The sequence below is a fragment of the Agelaius phoeniceus genome, chromosome 16 (genome assembly GCF_051311805.1).
Source record: "Agelaius phoeniceus isolate bAgePho1 chromosome 16, bAgePho1.hap1, whole genome shotgun sequence".
In the NCBI taxonomy this organism is placed as follows: Eukaryota; Metazoa; Chordata; class Aves; order Passeriformes; family Icteridae; genus Agelaius; species Agelaius phoeniceus.
In genome coordinates this window covers 4,987,816-5,006,991 of record NC_135280.1, presented here as the reverse complement: position 1 = coordinate 5,006,991, position 19,176 = coordinate 4,987,816, and the positions used below count along the sequence as shown (strand labels likewise).

The window sequence follows — 19,176 nt, the reverse complement described above, 5'->3', positions numbered from 1 at the left end:
TTTGGGCAGTGACAATTTATTGTTATGACAGAAGAGCTACATCCATTATAATACAAAATGTCAGGCATCTGGGCACACTCCACCTCCATGGAGGGGAGGAGGAAGGAGACCTCCCAAAACACATACCCACAGAGTGGTGGCAGGCAGCAGGCTAAAGCCACCAGCATTGAACACAATGGAGCCCAAACTGCTCCTTTCCACTATTCTACAGTCCTGAGATAACCAAGATAACCTAAAGTCTCAGTAAGGAACCAAAAGCACGGCAGTGACTGAGCCACAGAGGTGTCAACACAGGTATAGGGGCTTCAAATGGCCATTAATGCTTGTGCTTGCTGAGTGATGAGATGTTTGCAAGAGCAAGAGACTTTTCCTGGGTCTCTGTCCTCAGGGACCAAGCCCTTGGCTGCCATTAGAAGAGGACAACCATGCAGCAGGAAGCACCAGCCTGATGCAGGTTTGTCTCTTTGTTAGGGCTCAGATTTAGGGAATCCTTTTGGGAAAAGCTGTGAATGGTGATGCTGGCGCTCCTCAAATCAGCAGTTCCCACCGTATTCCCAGACAGATGCTGAGAATCTGGGTAGTGATGAACACATGGCCCAGTTCAAAGGCAGGGATTGGATCCTGTCACAGGAGAGCCCTGGGATGGAGCTAGACTTCCCCTCTCACAGGATGAAAATGATGCTTTTCAGAGGAATTGGTGGGATTTGTCACTCAGCATGAAAGAAGGGGGAAGAAGGAGTTCCTTGCAAAACAGAAGCAACCCAACACCACAAATTAAGGGCGGTGAACAGGAGGATTTTTCCTCGCTACCTCAAGTGTCCTGCCCAGGAGGGCCAAAGCCTGGCTAGCAGCTGGCAGGGGGCACTAAGCGATGGTCTGGCGGCTGAAGAGGTCGAGGGTGAGGGCGCTGAGGAAGGCTGGGATGCTGTCCTGGCGCAGCAGGTGCAGCTCAATGAGCTCCCGGATGGTTCGCGAGAACTCTGTTTCCAGAAGTTGCATTTTTCCACCAGAAGAGCTGGAGGCCTAAAGGGAAAGAACAACAAGTCCATTAATACCAGAGGGTTTTAATGCTGCATTTTTCCATCAGAGGAGCTGGAGGCCTAAAGGGAAAGAAGAACAAACCCATTAATACCAGAGGGTTTTAATTCACCTCCCTGATGCAGGAGCAGTGCCACCCTGAAGCCTCCTTTGGCACGGATCTGCTGTCACTGAGGACATGCCATCTGTTTGGCACACAGCATTCCTGAGTCCTGCAGCCCAATGTCCCCATGCAGGATCCCTGTGAGCCTTCCCTGGTGACAAATGTGGCACTGGGGAGATGTTTGACCATCCTGGAAAGAGCCTGTGCTACCAGCACAGAACAGAGGTGGCCACATCAGGATCACTGTCACCAACACCACCCAGGATGGCAGGAGCTCTGCACAGGGCTTTTCTCTCCATGAAAACATTTATCCCTGAAGTCATGCCACTTCTGTAGGAGAGAGCAGACCTGTTCCTGATTAGCATAACTCCTTCCCAAGGAGTACTGATCCATCCTGCATCCCTAAAGTGTTTAAATCAGCCTGGCAGCACACAGCCAAAGCCTCCAGAGGAATTATTCCAGTGATGCTCTCAAGAAAATAAGGAAACTCAACATGTGGGAAGACACTACAAATCTCCTGTAACACATAAAACAAGCAAAAAAAAGCTAAATGCAAGAGAAATAAGGAATGCTTGAAGCCTCTCCTGCCCCCGGAGGCACAAAAGCAGCTTGTTTATTAATAAACAGCAAAAACATCACAGTGCAAATGCTAATTATTTTCCCCTGCCATTTTCCTTTCAAAATACTCCCATCCCTAATTGCTTTGCAGCTCTGCTTCCTGTTGGAGGGACAACATGGGTGGTGCCAGGCATGGCTGGCAGCCCCTTCCTCAATCAAAGGATGCCAAGACCCAAAGTGGAAGATTGCCATGGGAGGAGAAAACGTGGCTCTAGCTGCTGAGAGCCCCAAGGAACCTGCTTCCTTCCAATTTCATGTTCTCAAGAGCTGGACACATCTGATTATGAACTCTCCATGTTTGGGTCACTTTGCATTGTGAGGAGTGCAAGGTACAGAGGATGCCCCTGCCATCCCTGAGCCAGGCAGGGAATCACAACAAGGTTTTCATGTAGAAAAGTGAATTAGCTTTTGTTTAGATCTTTGATTTGGCTGGGCTGTTTTTCAGCAAATCCTACGCTTTGATCTGCTGCTTACCAGAGCTACCTGGTACCTCCTGTGCACCTGAGGTACCCCTGGAGCAGATCAAAGAGGGAAGAGATGGCAGATGAAGGAGCCAGTTGGAGGCATCAGGAATGATGTAAATTCCCAGCCCACATAAAGCCAGAGGTGTCACAGCAGAGCAGAAGCACAGGAGCTGGGTGTTGTGGCAGCAGCACAGGTTTTATTTTGCAAATCCCCCCCAGATTCAGCTGGTGAGAAGTGCCAGTTGTGGAGGAAGGTCCGAGTATTATGAATGCATCACTTGTATCTCCAGCTCTCTCAGTGCCGAGTTGGATTCATCTGAAATGGGAATTCAAGCTCTGTATGAAATACACAGCCTTCCTCGCAGATTTAAAACACTCTTTGGGCACAGAATTAATTTTCTAAGAATTTACAAGCAAATCCATTAATTGGTTTACTAGTTTAATTAATTAACGTAAATTCCTTAAGAAATTTAGCATCCAGTGCCAGACCATTTGCTTGTGTTTTATGACCTCAAAAACAGAGCAACATAAATGTTTTAAATTTCCTCTCCTTTGAGCTCGCTGGTGTCACGGGTGAAGGCTACATTTGAATATCTTCTCTTTTTTTTTATGAGATTAATGGTAGTTTCTCTCTACTATTCTTCATAAACTAAGTTTCCTCCTGCAGCAGAGGCAGAAGAATAATATTCAGAGAAAGTTATGTGGGTAAATACGTGCTTCTGAGAAGACTGCTACTTCCCATTGAGTTTTCTCAGCTGTCAAGGGAGGCACCATCCTCCCTCTCACCCCCACGGCCTCTGTCTCCCCAGGAACTCTAAAAAATCAAAGAAAACCCCCAAATGCTTCCAAACCCCAGACATCTCACCCAGGTTTCTTATGATTGCTTCTGTAACAGGCACAGGGCGAGAAGGCAGCCACTTGGAAAAAAAGCAATTCTTCCTCTGCCAGTAGATGTTTACATGTGAACTTAGAGGATGGATGCACTTGCAGTGCAGCTCATTCAATCTCACATTGCTTTAAAAAAAAATGGAGAAACTTTTTTTTTTTCCCCCTAGGAGTGTTTTAAAATTGCTATCATTGTAACTTTTCTTATTATTTGTTTTTATTGCTTTTTTTCTTCACCCATCTGTTCATAATGTAGTATAGACTGGGATATATAGATAGATTTGCTGCTTTGGGTTCAACAGCGGGAGTACCTCTGCAGCCTGTGCTTTACAAATAAAGTGATTATATGAAATAATAGCAATATGTTCCCATTAATTCACAGGATTTCTTTTCAAAAGCCAGCCTGCACCCTGCCTGGTGCACTTGCTGGCAGAGAGGGAAGTGCCCGAGGCAGGAACAGGAGCGAGCAGGGGATCAGAGCAGGGCAGGGGGATGCACAGGGGTGGGCAGGAACTGAGGGGGAGGACATGGGGGGGATGCTCTGCTGAGTGAACGCTGCAGGCTCTGGTGTTCCACACCATTCTGGATCAATGCAGAGCATGCCTGTGGTTCCAGCTCTAAAAACTGTATTTCTGAAGAAGGAATATGAAATTTCCAGCAGTTCAAAGCTGCAAGGGCACTCAAGTCCTGCTCTTCACTGTTCATAGCTAGGATTTCCTCCACCCATTTTTAATTTTTTTTTTTTAAATTTATGAAAGTCTCAACCTTAAAAGGCAAGCTCCTGGACATTCCTGCTGCAGATTAGCTATTCACAGCACACTCCATGTATTGCAATAACCTTCACTCTGCTGATGCATTCCCTAAAATTCTAAGTTTATTTGAAGCCAAAAGCCACCCCAGCCCATCTAGGAATAAAATACAAAGCTGAGAGGAGCATAAACAAGTGTCACTGATCCACAGGGACAGTCCATGAGTGGGAATGGGTGACAGAGACCAGAGCACATTCAAACCCAGCCCTGACTGCTCTGTGCCCAACACTACTGACATCACTGCTTCAGTGTGCTCTTGCTTTTAAAGAGAAGGGCCAAAAAAGCAAAGAAAAAAAGAAAGAAAAAAAGTATCAACATTTAGAGTTAAACTGAATACACGGGATCAAAGGAAAAGCTGGATCTGTGAGAATCCCCATCCACCCCAGTCAATGCATAGAGGAATCAATGTAAGAGGACACTTTGGGGACCACCATTATGCTTCATTCTCCCTTTCCCCTCTGTGCTGGGCCACACAAGTGCAGTGCTTCACTAGAGATGTAAACATTCCCTCCTAAACCTCAGTTTCCCTGAGCACAGATCAGCAGCTCATCACACCATCTCTCAGGTACTCTGTACATAGCCCTATATTGGTTTCTTCTAAATCATGAGAAAAGTCTGTCTGGCTCACTAAACTACCAGATTCAGGTCTCTGTTATGTTTTATTCAGATCTCAAATACTTGCAAAAGGAGAGAGTTCAGCTTGCACTAAGCTCTGTTGCCAGCTTAGTCTGATTTAAGGGCTATGGGGACCTTTTCTAGAAAAGCAAAGGAAATCACTCTTTGCCCAGTGTTACTGCACACCCAGCTCTGCTGGGCTGGGTGGGATGTGACTCTGGTTGGAGGTTTGAAGGGTGACAGCCTGTTTGCTACCCCACAGTAGCCAGATGATCAGGGGACAGACCTCTCTATATTGCAAACCACAACAGCACTGGTCTATTTAGCACAGAACAACATGAACCTGGAGTAGCTGCTCTGAGAAGGGAGCTGTTAGCACAACTGTTTCTTCAGGGGAATCAAGATCAGCAGCCACCTGCCAGAAGGAAATATCATAAATCTTCCTCTTAACTCTGGAAACCAGTACATTATTCAAGGCTTTATAGTTCAGATATACATGTAAAAATCTCTCCAATAACCACAAACATGGTAGAAAAGCAGGTTCTTCTCTCCATCTCAGCAAGGAGCAGACAATGCAGATGATGTGAGGGAGCAATAGGCATTCCCAAATGTCCCTCTTGGGGATGGACCTGCAGCTGGATGAACTGGGCTCGTAAAACTGCAACATCTGGACTTTAACAGGCTCCTTAACTACTGCCACTGCAATGTAACATGTACAGGACTCTGTCTGCACTGCTCCTGCTGAGATGGCCCTTTGCACCTGTGCTCCTGTTGCCCACAGCCCCTCCTGAAAGCCAAGAGCCAGCATTTCCTCCTCTGATTCCTCCAGCTGCCAAGGGGGACCTATGTCAAAAGTGTCTCCTTTACCCACCCACAAGCTACCACATGGTTCAGAAGTGCACTCTCACCTAGATACACTCAGGTTCTATTTTCTTGCACACCCATTTCCTCTTCTCTCTGACATATTTTGGTAGCAAAAAACAATGGCTCCAAAGGTGCCATCGGCTATGAACTGACATGCGGCGTGAGTTTAATCACACAAAGGTTGCTTCTAAAAAATATGGGTTGAGTGTAAGACCCAAGGTCATGTAGACCTTCAGAGACTGGAATAAGACTGTAAAGAGGGTGGCTGCACATGCCAAGGAGAGAGCTGGCATGGGGACTTGGTATCATCAGAAAATATGGAGCAGAAATGCAGAAACGGGAAAATTCTGCACAACATGAATTCTATACAACAGAATTCTACACAACTTAAGATTTCAAAATGAAGTGAGGATTTTCTTCCTCTGATTTCCACATTGAGAAAGCACAACTGCCTTTGGGGATGCAATCCATGCAGGACATGTGTTCCTGCAACTTCAAGCACGCACATCCAGCGTCGCAGGTGGATTTCCTGAATGGGTTTTGGCAAGCTGACAACAGGGAAGGTGGAGCTTTGTGCCAGGCACAGCAGGCAAGACAGTTGTGTCTCAGCTTGGGAACAAAGGAGCTTCAAACACCTCCACAGCGTGCAGAAGGATGAAGTTCAAGGCTTTGGCAGGGCTGGCAGAGCCACCCCTTGGCGTGGTGACAAACCTTTGCTTTGCAGATGCTGCTTGGCCACGCTCTATGGTAGACGGTGCTTTCCAAGGCTAAGATGTATTGGGGTCAAAAGGGGCAAGTGAATCATTGCCTGGTGACATTTACCCAGTGAATGTATCTCGAAGGCCCATCTCATCTGCTCTGCTCCTTCCATAAATCACTGTCTGTGCTGTGTCCCCATGGATGCCAGCTCTGAGCACACACAGCAACCAGCCCCGTGTGCACTGAGGGAAGGGGCACCACGGCCTCACACCCAACACTAGGGTTAGGGGTTTTTAAACCAGAAAGCCCTGAGCTCCAGGAAAACTGCAGCTGCAAAAGGCATCTCAAGGGGAACACAAAACTGCCAAGATATGCCTTCCTCCACAGCTTTTTCCTTGGAACCAGCCTTGACCCTAGGCTGGGTTTATGGTTAGGGTTAGGGTTCCAGCTAGGGTTAGGGTTTTTAAACCACAAAGCCCAGAGCTCCAGGCACACTACAGTTGCAAAAGGCATCCCAAGGAGAACACAAAACTGCCACAACATGGTTGCCTCCACAGCTTTTTCCTTGGAGCCAGCCTTAACTCTAGGCTGGGTTTAGTGCCTAGGGTTAGGGTTAGGGTTAGTGTGCAGCTCCAGAGGCTGCTCCAGCACTATGGGCCATGCTGTGGCCTCTGTGCCTGAGTTCTCACTCCCCCCTTTCCCTTCTCCTTGTGGTGTTCCCCACCCTACCCTGCAGAGTGCTGTGCTGTCCCCATTGGTGTGGGTTATGCACATCTCCCCAGCAGATCGACCCCTTTGGCAATTTGCCCTCATCACATGAATCCCTCAGACCTCCTCTTCATGTGGGGCAGTCACTGCCTCTTCCCAAAGCCTTCATGTGCCAGCAGAAGCCTTCAGGGTTGGCTGTTCCAAGTGATTACCTCCCAAAAAGCTCTACAGCTCTATCTGAGTGTGTGTCAGAGCCTTGGGCACACTGCTGGTCCTGAAACATCCCTCACACCTTCCCCATGGCACCCACTGACACCCACAAACCCTGCCACAGTGCAACAAACCTATTTGAAATTTTCCTTTAAGAAGCTGCTGGCTCTGACCTTTAAATGAGAAAATCCTTTTGTTTCTGCCTCTTGCTTCAGATGCCAAGATTTTTCTAAATGTCAAAGGCCGCCTTGTCCACGTACAGATGTTGAGGGGGGAAGCAGTGATGCTGAGCGGGCTGGCACCCTCTCTCTCTGGGTCTGCACAGCTGAAAAATCACCACTTCAGATCACCCCAGACAGACAGACAGACAGACAGACAGACAGACTCGGGGAAGCCAAAAAACTAGAGTGCCCAGAAAAGAACCAAGGAAAAAAAAGCAAGGAAAAAAATGTGTGTGTGTGTTTGTGTGTGTGCACATGCAGAAACTGCCTGCTGAAGTTATAACAACCCAAACACGAGGTTTTGAGATTTAATTGCTCAAACTTGGCTCTCTCGGGTGATGATATCATTATCAAAATACCCCAATTGAGTTATGCCTCACCAATCAATCTCTCCTAAGCATCATGCACTGCTCAAATACCAGGTCCCCAGGTAGCCTCTAAATCACTTTAATTACAGGCCGTTCATTTAAAATTAGGGAAATATTAAGGAAAGAAAAAAAAAAAACAACAACACAAAATTGAACCACAAGATGTGCTTATGGCTGGAAATATTTATGAGGTTATTTAGCAAACTGTTTACTGGTTTCCTTCTTTTTTTCATGGTAACTGGCAGGTTCCAGCTGGCCTGACAGGATGCCTGCCCATGGTGGCTCCCACAGGATGTGCAGCACTTAATCAATCAGGTCACCTCCCTTTCACAAATAACCATTCCTTGTCTGCAGCAAAATCCCCCCCCCCCCTTTAATATCCTCATTGTAACCCAAAGAAGAAGAGCACTTCCTTATAATAATTGTTTCTTGCCAAGACCTCTGACCTCTGTGTCACCAGCTTGGTATATAAAGTGAATTTATGAGGCAGACAGGGATGGATGCCTGTAAAGAGCCTTCCAGGAAATGTAATGAAAAAGCTGCTTTTAGCTGCTGAGCAAAGAAAAGCAAATGCCTGGCAATGCCAAGAAGAAAATTGAATGCTGGGATGGGGTAAGTGAGAAACAGCCCTGTGTGCACTGAGATTTATAGCAAACATTTCCTTTCTCTTTCTTATTATTCAACACTGAGATGAACCACAACCCCAGAATGTCTTTGGAACAAGAGGTCAGCTCGTATACTTCCATCTTAATCAGAACCACGACCCAGGCACTGTGCACACGAGTGGCAGCAGAGATGGGCCCTGGATGCTGCACCAGCTCAGCAGCAGAGCAATGCAGAGCAGGGTGTGCTGCACCAGCCTGTCCCCACAGCTCCCTGTCTGGATCCAGGCAAGCTCTCCTGCACCTCACGTCAAAAATGGGACATGGAAATGAGCAGGGGCATGTGCTGAAGGGCTGCACCCCTCTCTGTGGGGGAAAGCTGCTGGTGTTGATCCTGGGGGACAGGGCTCTGTGCAGCAGAGGAGGAGTCAGCACCTTCTTTCAAAAGGTTTCTCCCACAGGTTAATGCCCTTTAGACTGTCAAATGCGATGCCATAAAAATAAGATCAAAGGCTTTAAAATAAGGGAAGCGTATTTTTTGATTCATACTATTACTATTTTATATCTGAATATTCCTATAGAGCTTTTCATCCTGGAAGACAGGTCTTTGAACTGCTGTGATTTCACCTATCACTGAGGAACAACCCCCGGGGTAAAATGTGACAGCTATTATCAGGGTGCATTAATGTTACTGAACAGTTCAGGACAGACAGAGACAAATATATCCAATTTAAATCATAGGATTGAAGAACTACTGCTCAGTGTGGATTAATACCCATGCATTTTCCAAAAGTGCTTTGAGAGTTTTTAGAGAACAAGTGCAGAAACTAAAATTCCCTGTTTCATCTGTAGGATTCATTCAGGCTCCCATCATTATGCTGCAAATTGAACATTGTCAAAGAGGGAAGATGGCAATGGAAATGATTCACCCGTAGCATCTACTTTTGCATCCACAGATTCTCTGATGGGATGTCCAAAGCAGCCAGAAGGAGACTCACCCTGTGGAGATTTGCTGAGGTGATACCTAAAAATGGTTCCACTGAACACATGGCTGGTGAGAGTAAATCACAGCAGACTACTCACATCACAGAGAATGGAAAATCACATGGGATGTCACTCTAAACCAATACTGGCAGCCAGCTATAGTCGGAACTTGAGCTCATAAAGTACAAGTTTTTAACAGACTTCAGATCTGCTAAATAGTGTTCACCAGCCAAATATGCTTATAAACATCAAGCATGAAGGAGTAGAGATGGGGACAAGGCACGGAGCTCACAGAATTTTTCCAACCCCATTCCATATAAACCCCAAACTACAGCATTAATCCTTTAAAGCCAATACCTCCATAACATCTCAGGATCTTTACAAATCAGAGTCTCTCCTTGATACACAGGGAAGCTGTGCTGCTCCCACAGCCATGGCTATCTCTGACCTACCAGAAATCCCTTTGGAAAGAGCAGCCAAACGTGTGTTATCCCAACTGCTGTCACACCACACGTGGCAGGGCTGGACTGCTCCAGCACCCTGGCTGCAGCTTCCCAACCATCTGTGAGGTGACTGTGTTGGACTGGTCAAGCTGCAGAGTGAGTAGCTAACAAGCATTAACAACATCTAGCCCATGTGTTCTGTCTAGTAAAATGCCAACCCATCTGTCTGTAACATCAGCGACTCCGTAGAAGCCATATGCAGGAGAGACATAAATTAGGGAGAGAAAAATCTCCCATTACCTTCTCTGCAGTGACTCTGCAGTTGTCACTGGGAATGTGAGGGACTGGGTGTTTTTTAAGCTCTGTTTTCCCAGCCAAATCTCAGGCTCATGTAGCTCTCCAGCCCTGCCATCCAGAGGCAGTTTCTGGTCTGCACCTGACCATGATGAACATGGCTTGGGACAAAAGTGAAAAGCAGCTACAACTCAAACCAGGCCCCAAACTGCTCCCCCAGGAGAGCCAGGAGAAGGCAGAGAACTTGAGGGAGATACCAGGGACTGGCAAGTGAGCCCAGCATACAAGAAGCCCTCAGTTAGACAGGGAGCTCATTAACCAGCCAAGCTGCTTATCACATTCCTCTTCATCTCCCTTGCTGAAAGCTCTCTGAGCTGGAAGGAACAGAGGAGCAGTAAACCAAGAACATGGAGTTTCTGGAACATGAGAAAGAAGCACCTATGGGAGAAATGCAAAAAAAATTATCTATGCAGGTTGTAATTAAGACTGCCTGTTCCCAAGGCAGGGAGATACTCCACTTGTGAACTAGAGCTGGGGGCATGAGGTCTGAAAGAGAACACAAGCAGCAGAGTTTGCCAAACCCTGCCATCAGTGAGAGATGTCTGGAACCATGGAGAATTTTGACAGCAACTTTGAGGCTGCAGCGTTGCCTGAGAGATAGGCATCCCCTCCCCAAAGCAAACCACTGCTCCCCAAGAGGCAGAGCTTGCTGGAGCCTTCATCCCTCACTGACTCACACCAGACAAACACTGTTCCACTGCTTGGCTGCTCCTACATCATGGTCCTGCTCAGAAGCCTCTGCCTTCCTGTCTCTGGATTAGAGGAAATCAGCAGGAAAGTGCCTGCACATGACACAGAGTGAAAATAGGTGATACAGACCTCAGGACTCACCAGCTGCCAACTGGAAATGAACCCCTGAGTTTGTGAGCTGGGCATGGATGGAGGGAGAGTGCCTGGGGCTGGGAATGGTTAAATGCAAAGAGGACACACGTCTGGAAGGCACATCTGGAATGGCTGCTACTCTGCCACGTTGCAGATGCCATCATGTGATTCACACATTTATCCTCATCATCTTTTTGGTATCCTTCTGGAAGCCTTGCCACAAGTGGGGTGGACAGAAGGCTAAAGAACTGAACAAGATCCTGTGACCAGTAATGGCTCAAGGGACTGTTAAGTGATAAGCTTAATGACAAGCAGACAATTAGACCTTAGCTCTGTGGCTGAGGGATGGGACAGTATATGGAGCATGCCTGTTCCTGGCTCATTGAGTTCACAAGGCTTGTGGGGGAAAGAGTAACAGATGGACCTGATGGCAGATTACAGCTGAAATTCTCACTGTGTTTATTCAATACCCTCTTCTAGCTCTTGTTTGTCATAGTCTGGCACCCCAGGCTAAAATGCAGGTTCAAGCCTTACATCAAGGAAATTGGTGACACGTATTTGTCACCTCTGCACGGAGCCAGCGCTCTGCACTGCAGACCAAAGCCACCACTCTTCTAAGAGCAACAAGAATTGGTCAATAATCACCCCTTCCTGTGGGACCCTGTGACTTGCTTACAGTTATGATCTACCAAAGTGGAATTTAAGTGTTGGCTCTGGGAATAACGTTAGTTGCTATTGCAACATCAATAACCAAGTGCCACGATGCTAGTGTGGGTTGAGGAAGATGCTTTTGTGCTTTTCCTGCTGTTGCTTTTCTGCTGGCTCACGTTTTCCTTCGTTTTTCTTCATTTGAAATCACTGTCATCAGCAGGACTGTCAGCAGGACCAAAGCAAGCCTGAGTTGTCAGTACTCAGCAAGTCAAAGAAGGAAGTTGATTTTGAACATGCAAAATGATTTTCTTGTGTCCTCAAGAATGAGTTTTAACCCTTAACAGCTCACAATCCCACATTCCTCTGACTGCATCTATAGCCACAAGTGGAAGTTTATACTGACAAGAAGATGTTATTATTTTTATCATGGAGCTGATGGATATCAGTAATTCTATTTGTGGAGTTACTCAAGCAGACTTGTAGTCCACAGGCAGGAAACCTTGAAGAACTAGATAGTAGGGAAACCAGTAAACTGGCCTGTGCACGTTGGGTATATCCAGCTATATTGAAATGGGCTTTTAATGGTAAAATCCAATGTGAAACAAAGACACATGGGACTCCTCTCTCCTTAAGCAAGTCTGATCTCACCATAAGAAAGTCCATGGCTCAAGAGACAGAGGTTGCAGCTAAGGAGTGAATAAATAGGAAGATTTCAGTATTCACTGAAACAGCAGGAGAAATTCCACTGTATCCCTTGAGGGGACACTCAGCCCTTTGGGCTACGACACGTTTGCTGAAAGCTCCTGCTGTTGCTGCCTGTGCTGTCATTTGGCACTAAGCTCCTGAAGAACATGGCAAGACAGCACTGCTGGTTCTCATGTCTGGATGAACATGTTGCTCTCCCCGAAGGGAAAAGGAGAGGTTTTGTGTTTAGCAAGTGCACCATGTTCGAGCAACCTCTGAGGAGCCTGCCTGGGGCCCTGGGCCTCCCCATCTGACACACATCTGACTGGTTGTCTCTTCCTGCTGGTGTTCTCCCACTGATGTGCTGCCATCCTCCAGTCAGCTCCTTTTGCTGCAAGTGCAGGGGGGGAAGAGATTTATGCAGACACCATGTATGCAATTATGAAAACAGAAGACAAGGCACCCGGATATCACACAAACTGATGCATTTTTGCTGGCAGGCTTTTTGCATGATCCGGTAACAGCTGTCATGCTCCAGCTTCTGTCAGCTGAGCTCTGCTACCACTTCAGCATCCTTTCCACATCCTTTAAGAGGGCTTCCTTCCCTTCCTGGTGCAGCCTGCTCCAGATGCCACAGCAAAGTGGGCAGTAGTGTGGGATGCAAAGGGGACACAGTATGGCTGCTTTTCATAGCGGCACTAAAATGAAATGTTCACTTCTTTAGGCAAGACACTGCTCATTAGCAATGACCTCGAGGCATGCAAGCTGCTCAACCAGCAATCTCTCCCACTCTGGAGCTCTTTAAAATTTGCCCTTTTCCTGTGCCAAGTCTTTCAGCAAGCTTCCCTGAAGTGCAGTGGTGATCTGCAGAGATAAATACACATTGTCCTGCGCTTTCTGGAGAAATGTGGTGATGGGGAGCTGGTATGGAGCTTGGACTTCATACCTTGTCCCCTACTCAGCATAGCATTAAAAGGGAAGGAAAGGGCAAGCCTACAAGTTTCCCTGCCAAGGCAGCTCCTGCTGTGAACTCTAAAGCCTGGGAGCCTGTTAGTGCCCACATCCTCCTGGTTTTCAGCACTCCATGCTATGTTTGCTTTTGTAAATAGATTTAACCTTTCTAAAATTAAAAACAGAAGAGAACTTCTCTTGGCAGAACACCAGTTTTAAAAAGATGGAGGAACACAACATTTCCCAAACACTTCAAAACTGCAGACTAGAGATATGTGTTAGTCTCTGCAGTGCATGCTGGTTTTGCTCGTTTTTCTGAATGTTAATACATTAATAGATCCTCTCCTGATTAACGGCTGCACCAGGCTCTCTTTCTAGGAACACATATGGCTCTTTCTTGCCACAATATTGGAATAGAGAGCCAAAATATTTAAACACTACACTAATAAAAGATTTTATCACCCCCATCCTGATGTAAATAACTAAGGCTGGAGCCAGCTCTTAGCTCTATATGCCTATCTTTCAAAGAGTTCTTAATCAAATATGAATGAACTGGCTGAGGCCCATTTTAAGGAATTGGGCTGTTTGTGGTTACAGTGCTGCAGCAACAAAGCCACTGTGACACCCTCCCACCCCACAGATGCTGCAAGGGGAGGGTCTGGCTGAAAGGAGCACATACTAGTTGGGGTTTTAGACCCAGGTGTGTGTGCAGGGGCTTGTTCTGCCCCTGAAAAGGAAAGGAAACAAGAAAAGGAAACACATATTTTCTTTCCCCACACCTTCAAGGTTAAAATACTGTCCTGAATTAAGATGATTTTCAGGGGACTCCAAATGCTTCTCTCCCAGATATCTCACTCAGCAGCATTTACCCCACCTGCTGAAGGATGTGGGAATTACCCAGCACACAGGGTATGGTAAAAATTCTGGTAGTGCATGTTGGGCTTGTTTGGAGTTGTAGGTCAATTGCCAATACAGAATTGCCTAAAAGATCTGTTCCTCCCTCATTTTTTCCCATGCTGTGCCATTACCTTTCCTCTCTGCCCTATGTCCTGCTCTAATCCTACCTGTCTAGTGCCATCAGCTGCTAAAATAAACAGCAGTTCCCACTTTGTGCTACTTGCCAAGCTGCTGATCAGACCTGTCACCGGCTGAGTGTGACACAACCTGACTGCTAAGAAAACCTTTAAATTAAAAAAAACCTCTTTCTACATTGCAAGGAGTGAGACCTGCAAGGGGAGGGACTTCAGGTTTGTACTCCAGAAAACATTTATCACTACAGAGCTGAAACGTGGTGTGAAAATAAAAGCCCTCCAAACCTGCTTTCACACATTCCCCAGCGAGCCCAGAGGTGTTCCTGCTATGACCCACCTAACAATGCTCTTGAGAATTGTTTTCACAAGCAAAAAATACAAACATAACAGCAGAAGAGTCAAGAAGTATTTCTTCAAATGCCTCAGATCTAGGCTGTGCTCTAAATACATTGTAGAAAAGCACTAATATATTTTCAGATGTTACAGAAGGCCACAGGAAAAGACCTCAGCAAATCTGAACTGTAATACAGAGCAGGTCCTGACTAAAGTGTCAGGATAACTTGAGATCACTGACCTCCTCCTGCTCAACCAGACTATTTTACAACTCAATTACATTTATTTCTGTATATACAGATGTACATGAGATACTTAACATTCCTTCTTGTGCAAGAACCAGACAGAAAGCAGAAGATGCAGATGAGAAAATGAGCGGCTGAGCTCCCTCAGAGGTTTCACGGACAAAGATGTTTAAACGAAGTAATTTAAAACCAGAAAGAACCTCACAAACACAGTGCTTCTAAGCATCTCATTTCACTTGCTTGTTTTCAACTACATTTGAAAAAAAATCTCAGAGGGAATCAAACCACTTTAGCTGCTGCTTCCTCATTCCTTATGTCCTCTGGAGAACATCACCAACATCTTTTTCCTACCAGTTACACACCAGAATTTCTAGAATAAGTCACTCTACAGCAGTGAGGAGAATTGAAATACATTGAAAGTCATTGCTTGACACACCTCTGAAGGGCAGGGAAGCACCAGCATGGCCTGAGACTGACAGACAATATCGCCTTCTTCTTCTAAGCCTTCTGATGTTTACATTTTTGTAATGGAGTTTCTCACGCACTTTTCATGTAAATAATGATTGTTTTACATTCCTTTCTGGAGGAGGAGAGAATTAATAGACTGTTGGTTTGACCAGTGTGGCTGGAGAAGTGGCAATTTCATCCTCCAATCCCTGGTCACTTTTGGAATTCTATAAATATCGAGGTCGGGAAATAAACATTCCCTTTTTTGCCTTGAGCATCTCGGCGTGTGAGTGTCACTCATTTTGTGTCATATTGCAACAAGACAAGAGGACATGGGCTTCCTACACCAGCAGGGCAGCACAGAGCCACACAAAGGACTCAGTGCTTCAGGCCCATTTGCCTCCTTTGCTGCAGAAACCAGAGCTGTCCCCAAACGGGGGCTGAAGGGAACGTGTGAGATGTGGGGTGAATTCTGTAATAAGCAATCCCAAACTTGGTGGCACGGTGGGAATGCCCACAATAAAGCTGGCAGTGATGCCCAGGCACCTGCAGCATCCCCTGGGCACCATCCCAGCCAGGGCTCAGCCTGCCTGGGGAAGGGCCCTTCAGTGTGCACAGGGCTGCTCCAGCCCAACAACCAACCCATTCATCCCCATGACTGCTCCTTTCAGCACGAGCTGACACATCCTTCCCACAACAGAACCCTGCAAATGACTTTATTTAACCAGGAAAACAGATTTGTGTTGTTTCTAAAGACAAATGAATCTAGTTTTGGCTGCAGAGGGCCGAGCTGGGCTGCTCTCTGTGCCAGTAAAAGCATCAGGATTGTGGAGGAGACTTAAGAGACTGTGTTTACTTTCAGTCTCCCATGGATCATGACTGAACAGAAAAAAAGGGCTCACACAGCACAACAGATCAGGCTGTAACTGTAAAGGAGTCCAACACTTTGGACGCTGTTTCTCTCAAGCTCTCAATGATTTTATTTTTTTTTATTTAGTGAAAGACTTCCCACAGTTTACTGGTCTGCAGTGAGAGTGGGGCATTTTGGGGAGAGGATGGTGAAGCAGAAGATTTCATAGAATCAGAGAATAATTTGGGCTGGAAGGGACCTTGAAGATCATCTAGTTCCAACTCACGTGGGATGCTGCCCACTAGATCAGGCTGGTGAAGAAAGATGCTTTTCCTTATTATTTTGTCACTTTTCAGTACATACATAATCCCAAATGTGGCTGAGCTCTGCCCAAAGGTGCAAATATTTCTGTGCTGGAGGTTCCTGACTGTGTGCTCCCAACAAAAGGGGAATGGGGAAAGGAGTCCCCAGAGAGAAACAATGAAAAGTGCCCAGGGTCACAAAGCAGGTCAGGAGCCACGGACAGACCCTGCCAGTCCCCACAAAACACCCTGGCTGTGGGGAAATAAATCTCTGCTCTCCAGTGCAAAGGCAGAGGCAGATATAATGACATAGATTTATCCTTAAGTTGCTACGCAGGGAGGCACAATTCTTTACTTAGTGCCCTGTTATTTAACCTTAATGCTCCACTGACATTATATTTTTGTATGGAATGTTATATATGTGTCTGTGTACAAATTTGCAAAGTATAAATAGCATAGATCAGAGGTGACCTTTAAGTTTGTGCATGTGGAGATTCATACAGCATGAGGGCTAGCTGGGAGGATGAAGTCATTAAGATGCGTTCTCATCTAAAGTTACTTATGAATTATTTGTAAGCTATTTTCTCACTTATTTTGTTATAATGCCCCCACATACTCACTCACCAACCAGTAAAAATAGCTTAGCAGTGAATACGTGTTTCGGAATTCTGTTTGCCTATTTTTCCTTTGTGCTGCAGCTGCTGTTGCCATGCTGTCGTTGCTATGTTTTCCTTTTTCTTTCTTTTTCTTAAGAAGGGAAAAGGGAAAAAAAAATCTATTCCCTAAACATGCTAGACTCATTTCATGGAACAAAATACCTGAGGTAGAGCCTAGAGGAATAATCTGGCTGAAAGAGCATCATAGTGTAGAAGAAAGCCTTTTTGACACTAACACGCAGATTCTTCTCTGAAAGAGTTAATGAAACTACAAATATCATTCACATCAGGTAAAGATCACTAAAAAAGATAATGAACATAGCTAGAAAATGGTCAGGGAAAGGTAAAACTCCATGCTGAATAGGCTGATAAGAAGGTAGAGGGAAAAATAGATTGAGAAGAGTAGATGTGGCCAAGTTTCATCTGGAAGACAAGACAATGAAGTTGCTCAATAAGCTTGCTAAAACAGTTCTTAAAGCTTGAAAGCTAAAGTTTGTCTCTATGGGACAGCCCTGAGAAATACAAATGCTCCTTCCAAAGGCTGGAAGTCCAAGGTGAAAAATTCGGTTCTGGGTTGTGGGTCCCAGTTGTCACCTTCTGCCTCTGGTCATTGTATGAAGAGAAGGCAGAGCTTGCCAGACTGGGGTTGGGGCTCAGCAATTCAGTTCTGAAAAGACAATTTGGGTTGCCCATTCCTTCTCTGTCTCTGAGCTTCAGAGGAACTTGGATTATTCCTCCATCCTCAGTCCCCTGCCAGTCTCCAGGATTGAGTCTCCATGGAGCAGAGTGGGCAACATGATCACAAGAATCAATAGTTTCAGCCCAATGACTGATGATTTAGAGGACAAAACCCCCCTGTGAGATGGCAGAATGACTTGGGTGGCTTAGGAGTGTGGAGAACTGTGAGGGACCATGAGAACCTGTGAAATTTGGGTCACTGGGCAATGCTACAGCAGAAGAAATTCGATACAGACAAGTGCAATGTACTGCACGTTGTTCTGCCAATTTAAAGGACTCTTAAGATGCTGATGTGTTGGAAATGATGTAACCTCTCAGAAAAATAAAAGGCCAAGTGCCACTGTGGCCAGCTTCTAGACAATTTCTCGGTGTACAGTGTCACTCAAAACATCAAGTAAAATGTTAGAATAAAATGTGTTTGAAAATACAGCTGGGAGTACCATGTCATGGTTTTACACAAGTTAAGAGCATGGCCTCTTCTCCTGAGCAGTGAGTCAGCCTGGGTGAGTTCAGTACAGCATGAGAGCAAAAGATAAATTAGGTTTTCCTTGTTTGAGGCATGTGCTGTTTAACCTGCCTTTCTTCTCATCACTGACTGCATCCCGGGGTCAGTGGGAGAAACATTAAGGGCTGCAACAATTTACTGCAGAATTAAGACAGGCAAGAGTAAACAGAGGATGGGCAGAGTGGTGAATGCTGGGTCAGATGCTACCTAAAGAAAAGCGAATTCCAGTATTTCAGGTACTCTTCAGCCACTACCCTCATTGACTGAGGTGGGTGAGAGTTACAAAGTGCAGCTGGACTCAAGGTGCCCCTTTCTCTTCATGCAGTTTGGCTGCATTAGCTGCCATTTTTCTTCATGGAAAACCATGTTTCCATAGGTCAAAAAACCTCCAGCCCTGACCTGTGTGGGGCAGGGCTGCTAACCCTGACTGTAATCTTGAAACACAGCTCAACCAAGACCAGTTCTGCCATCCCCTGTGTATTAATTATTCCTGCCTTTACCCACATCCCATCAGCCCCACATTTTGGGGTCTGACAGAAACCTCTCTCCATGAGGACTGCCACTTCCAGCCAAGCCAAAGAAATCACAAAGAGTTATGTAGCCCCATGATTAAGAGCTGTGAGTCAGGAGCTTCCAAGTTTATTCCTCACTTTGGGTCCCAGCATGAACTACACAAGTAGCATCATTTCTCTGCATCTCAATATCCTCACCCTCCAGTAAAACTAATAACAACTCCTCCACTGAGCAGGCCTGCTGTGAGAATCAATTGGTATTTGTAAAGGCCTTTGAGAAATGTGAGGCACAGTCTGTATGTGAAAATTATTGATATGATTCATTACCAGGCATTCATACTCTATTTATGCAACTCCAAGTCTATTACTAAATATACTGTCCATTTGAATATTGAAATCACTGCTGCTAGTAATTTCTGCTAATGTTACACTGGTCTTTCAGAGGTAGCTTTTTTGACTTGAAT

General features: G+C 45.8%; 1 protein-coding gene across 4 annotated transcripts in view; it reads right to left on the bottom strand.

Annotated features, from left to right (window-relative positions):
* The window catches only part of MAD1L1 (mitotic arrest deficient 1 like 1), a 349,791-nt gene continuing 330,615 nt past the window's right edge, over nucleotides 1–19,176 (bottom strand). For all 4 annotated transcript variants that reach the window (XM_077186910.1, XM_077186911.1, XM_077186912.1 and 1 more), the window contains one exon: nucleotides 1–1,023. In XM_077186910.1, coding sequence (XP_077043025.1) covers nucleotides 865–1,023 — 159 coding nt within the window. In that variant the 3' untranslated portion in view covers nucleotides 1–864. The remainder of the gene's footprint in view (nucleotides 1,024–19,176) is intronic.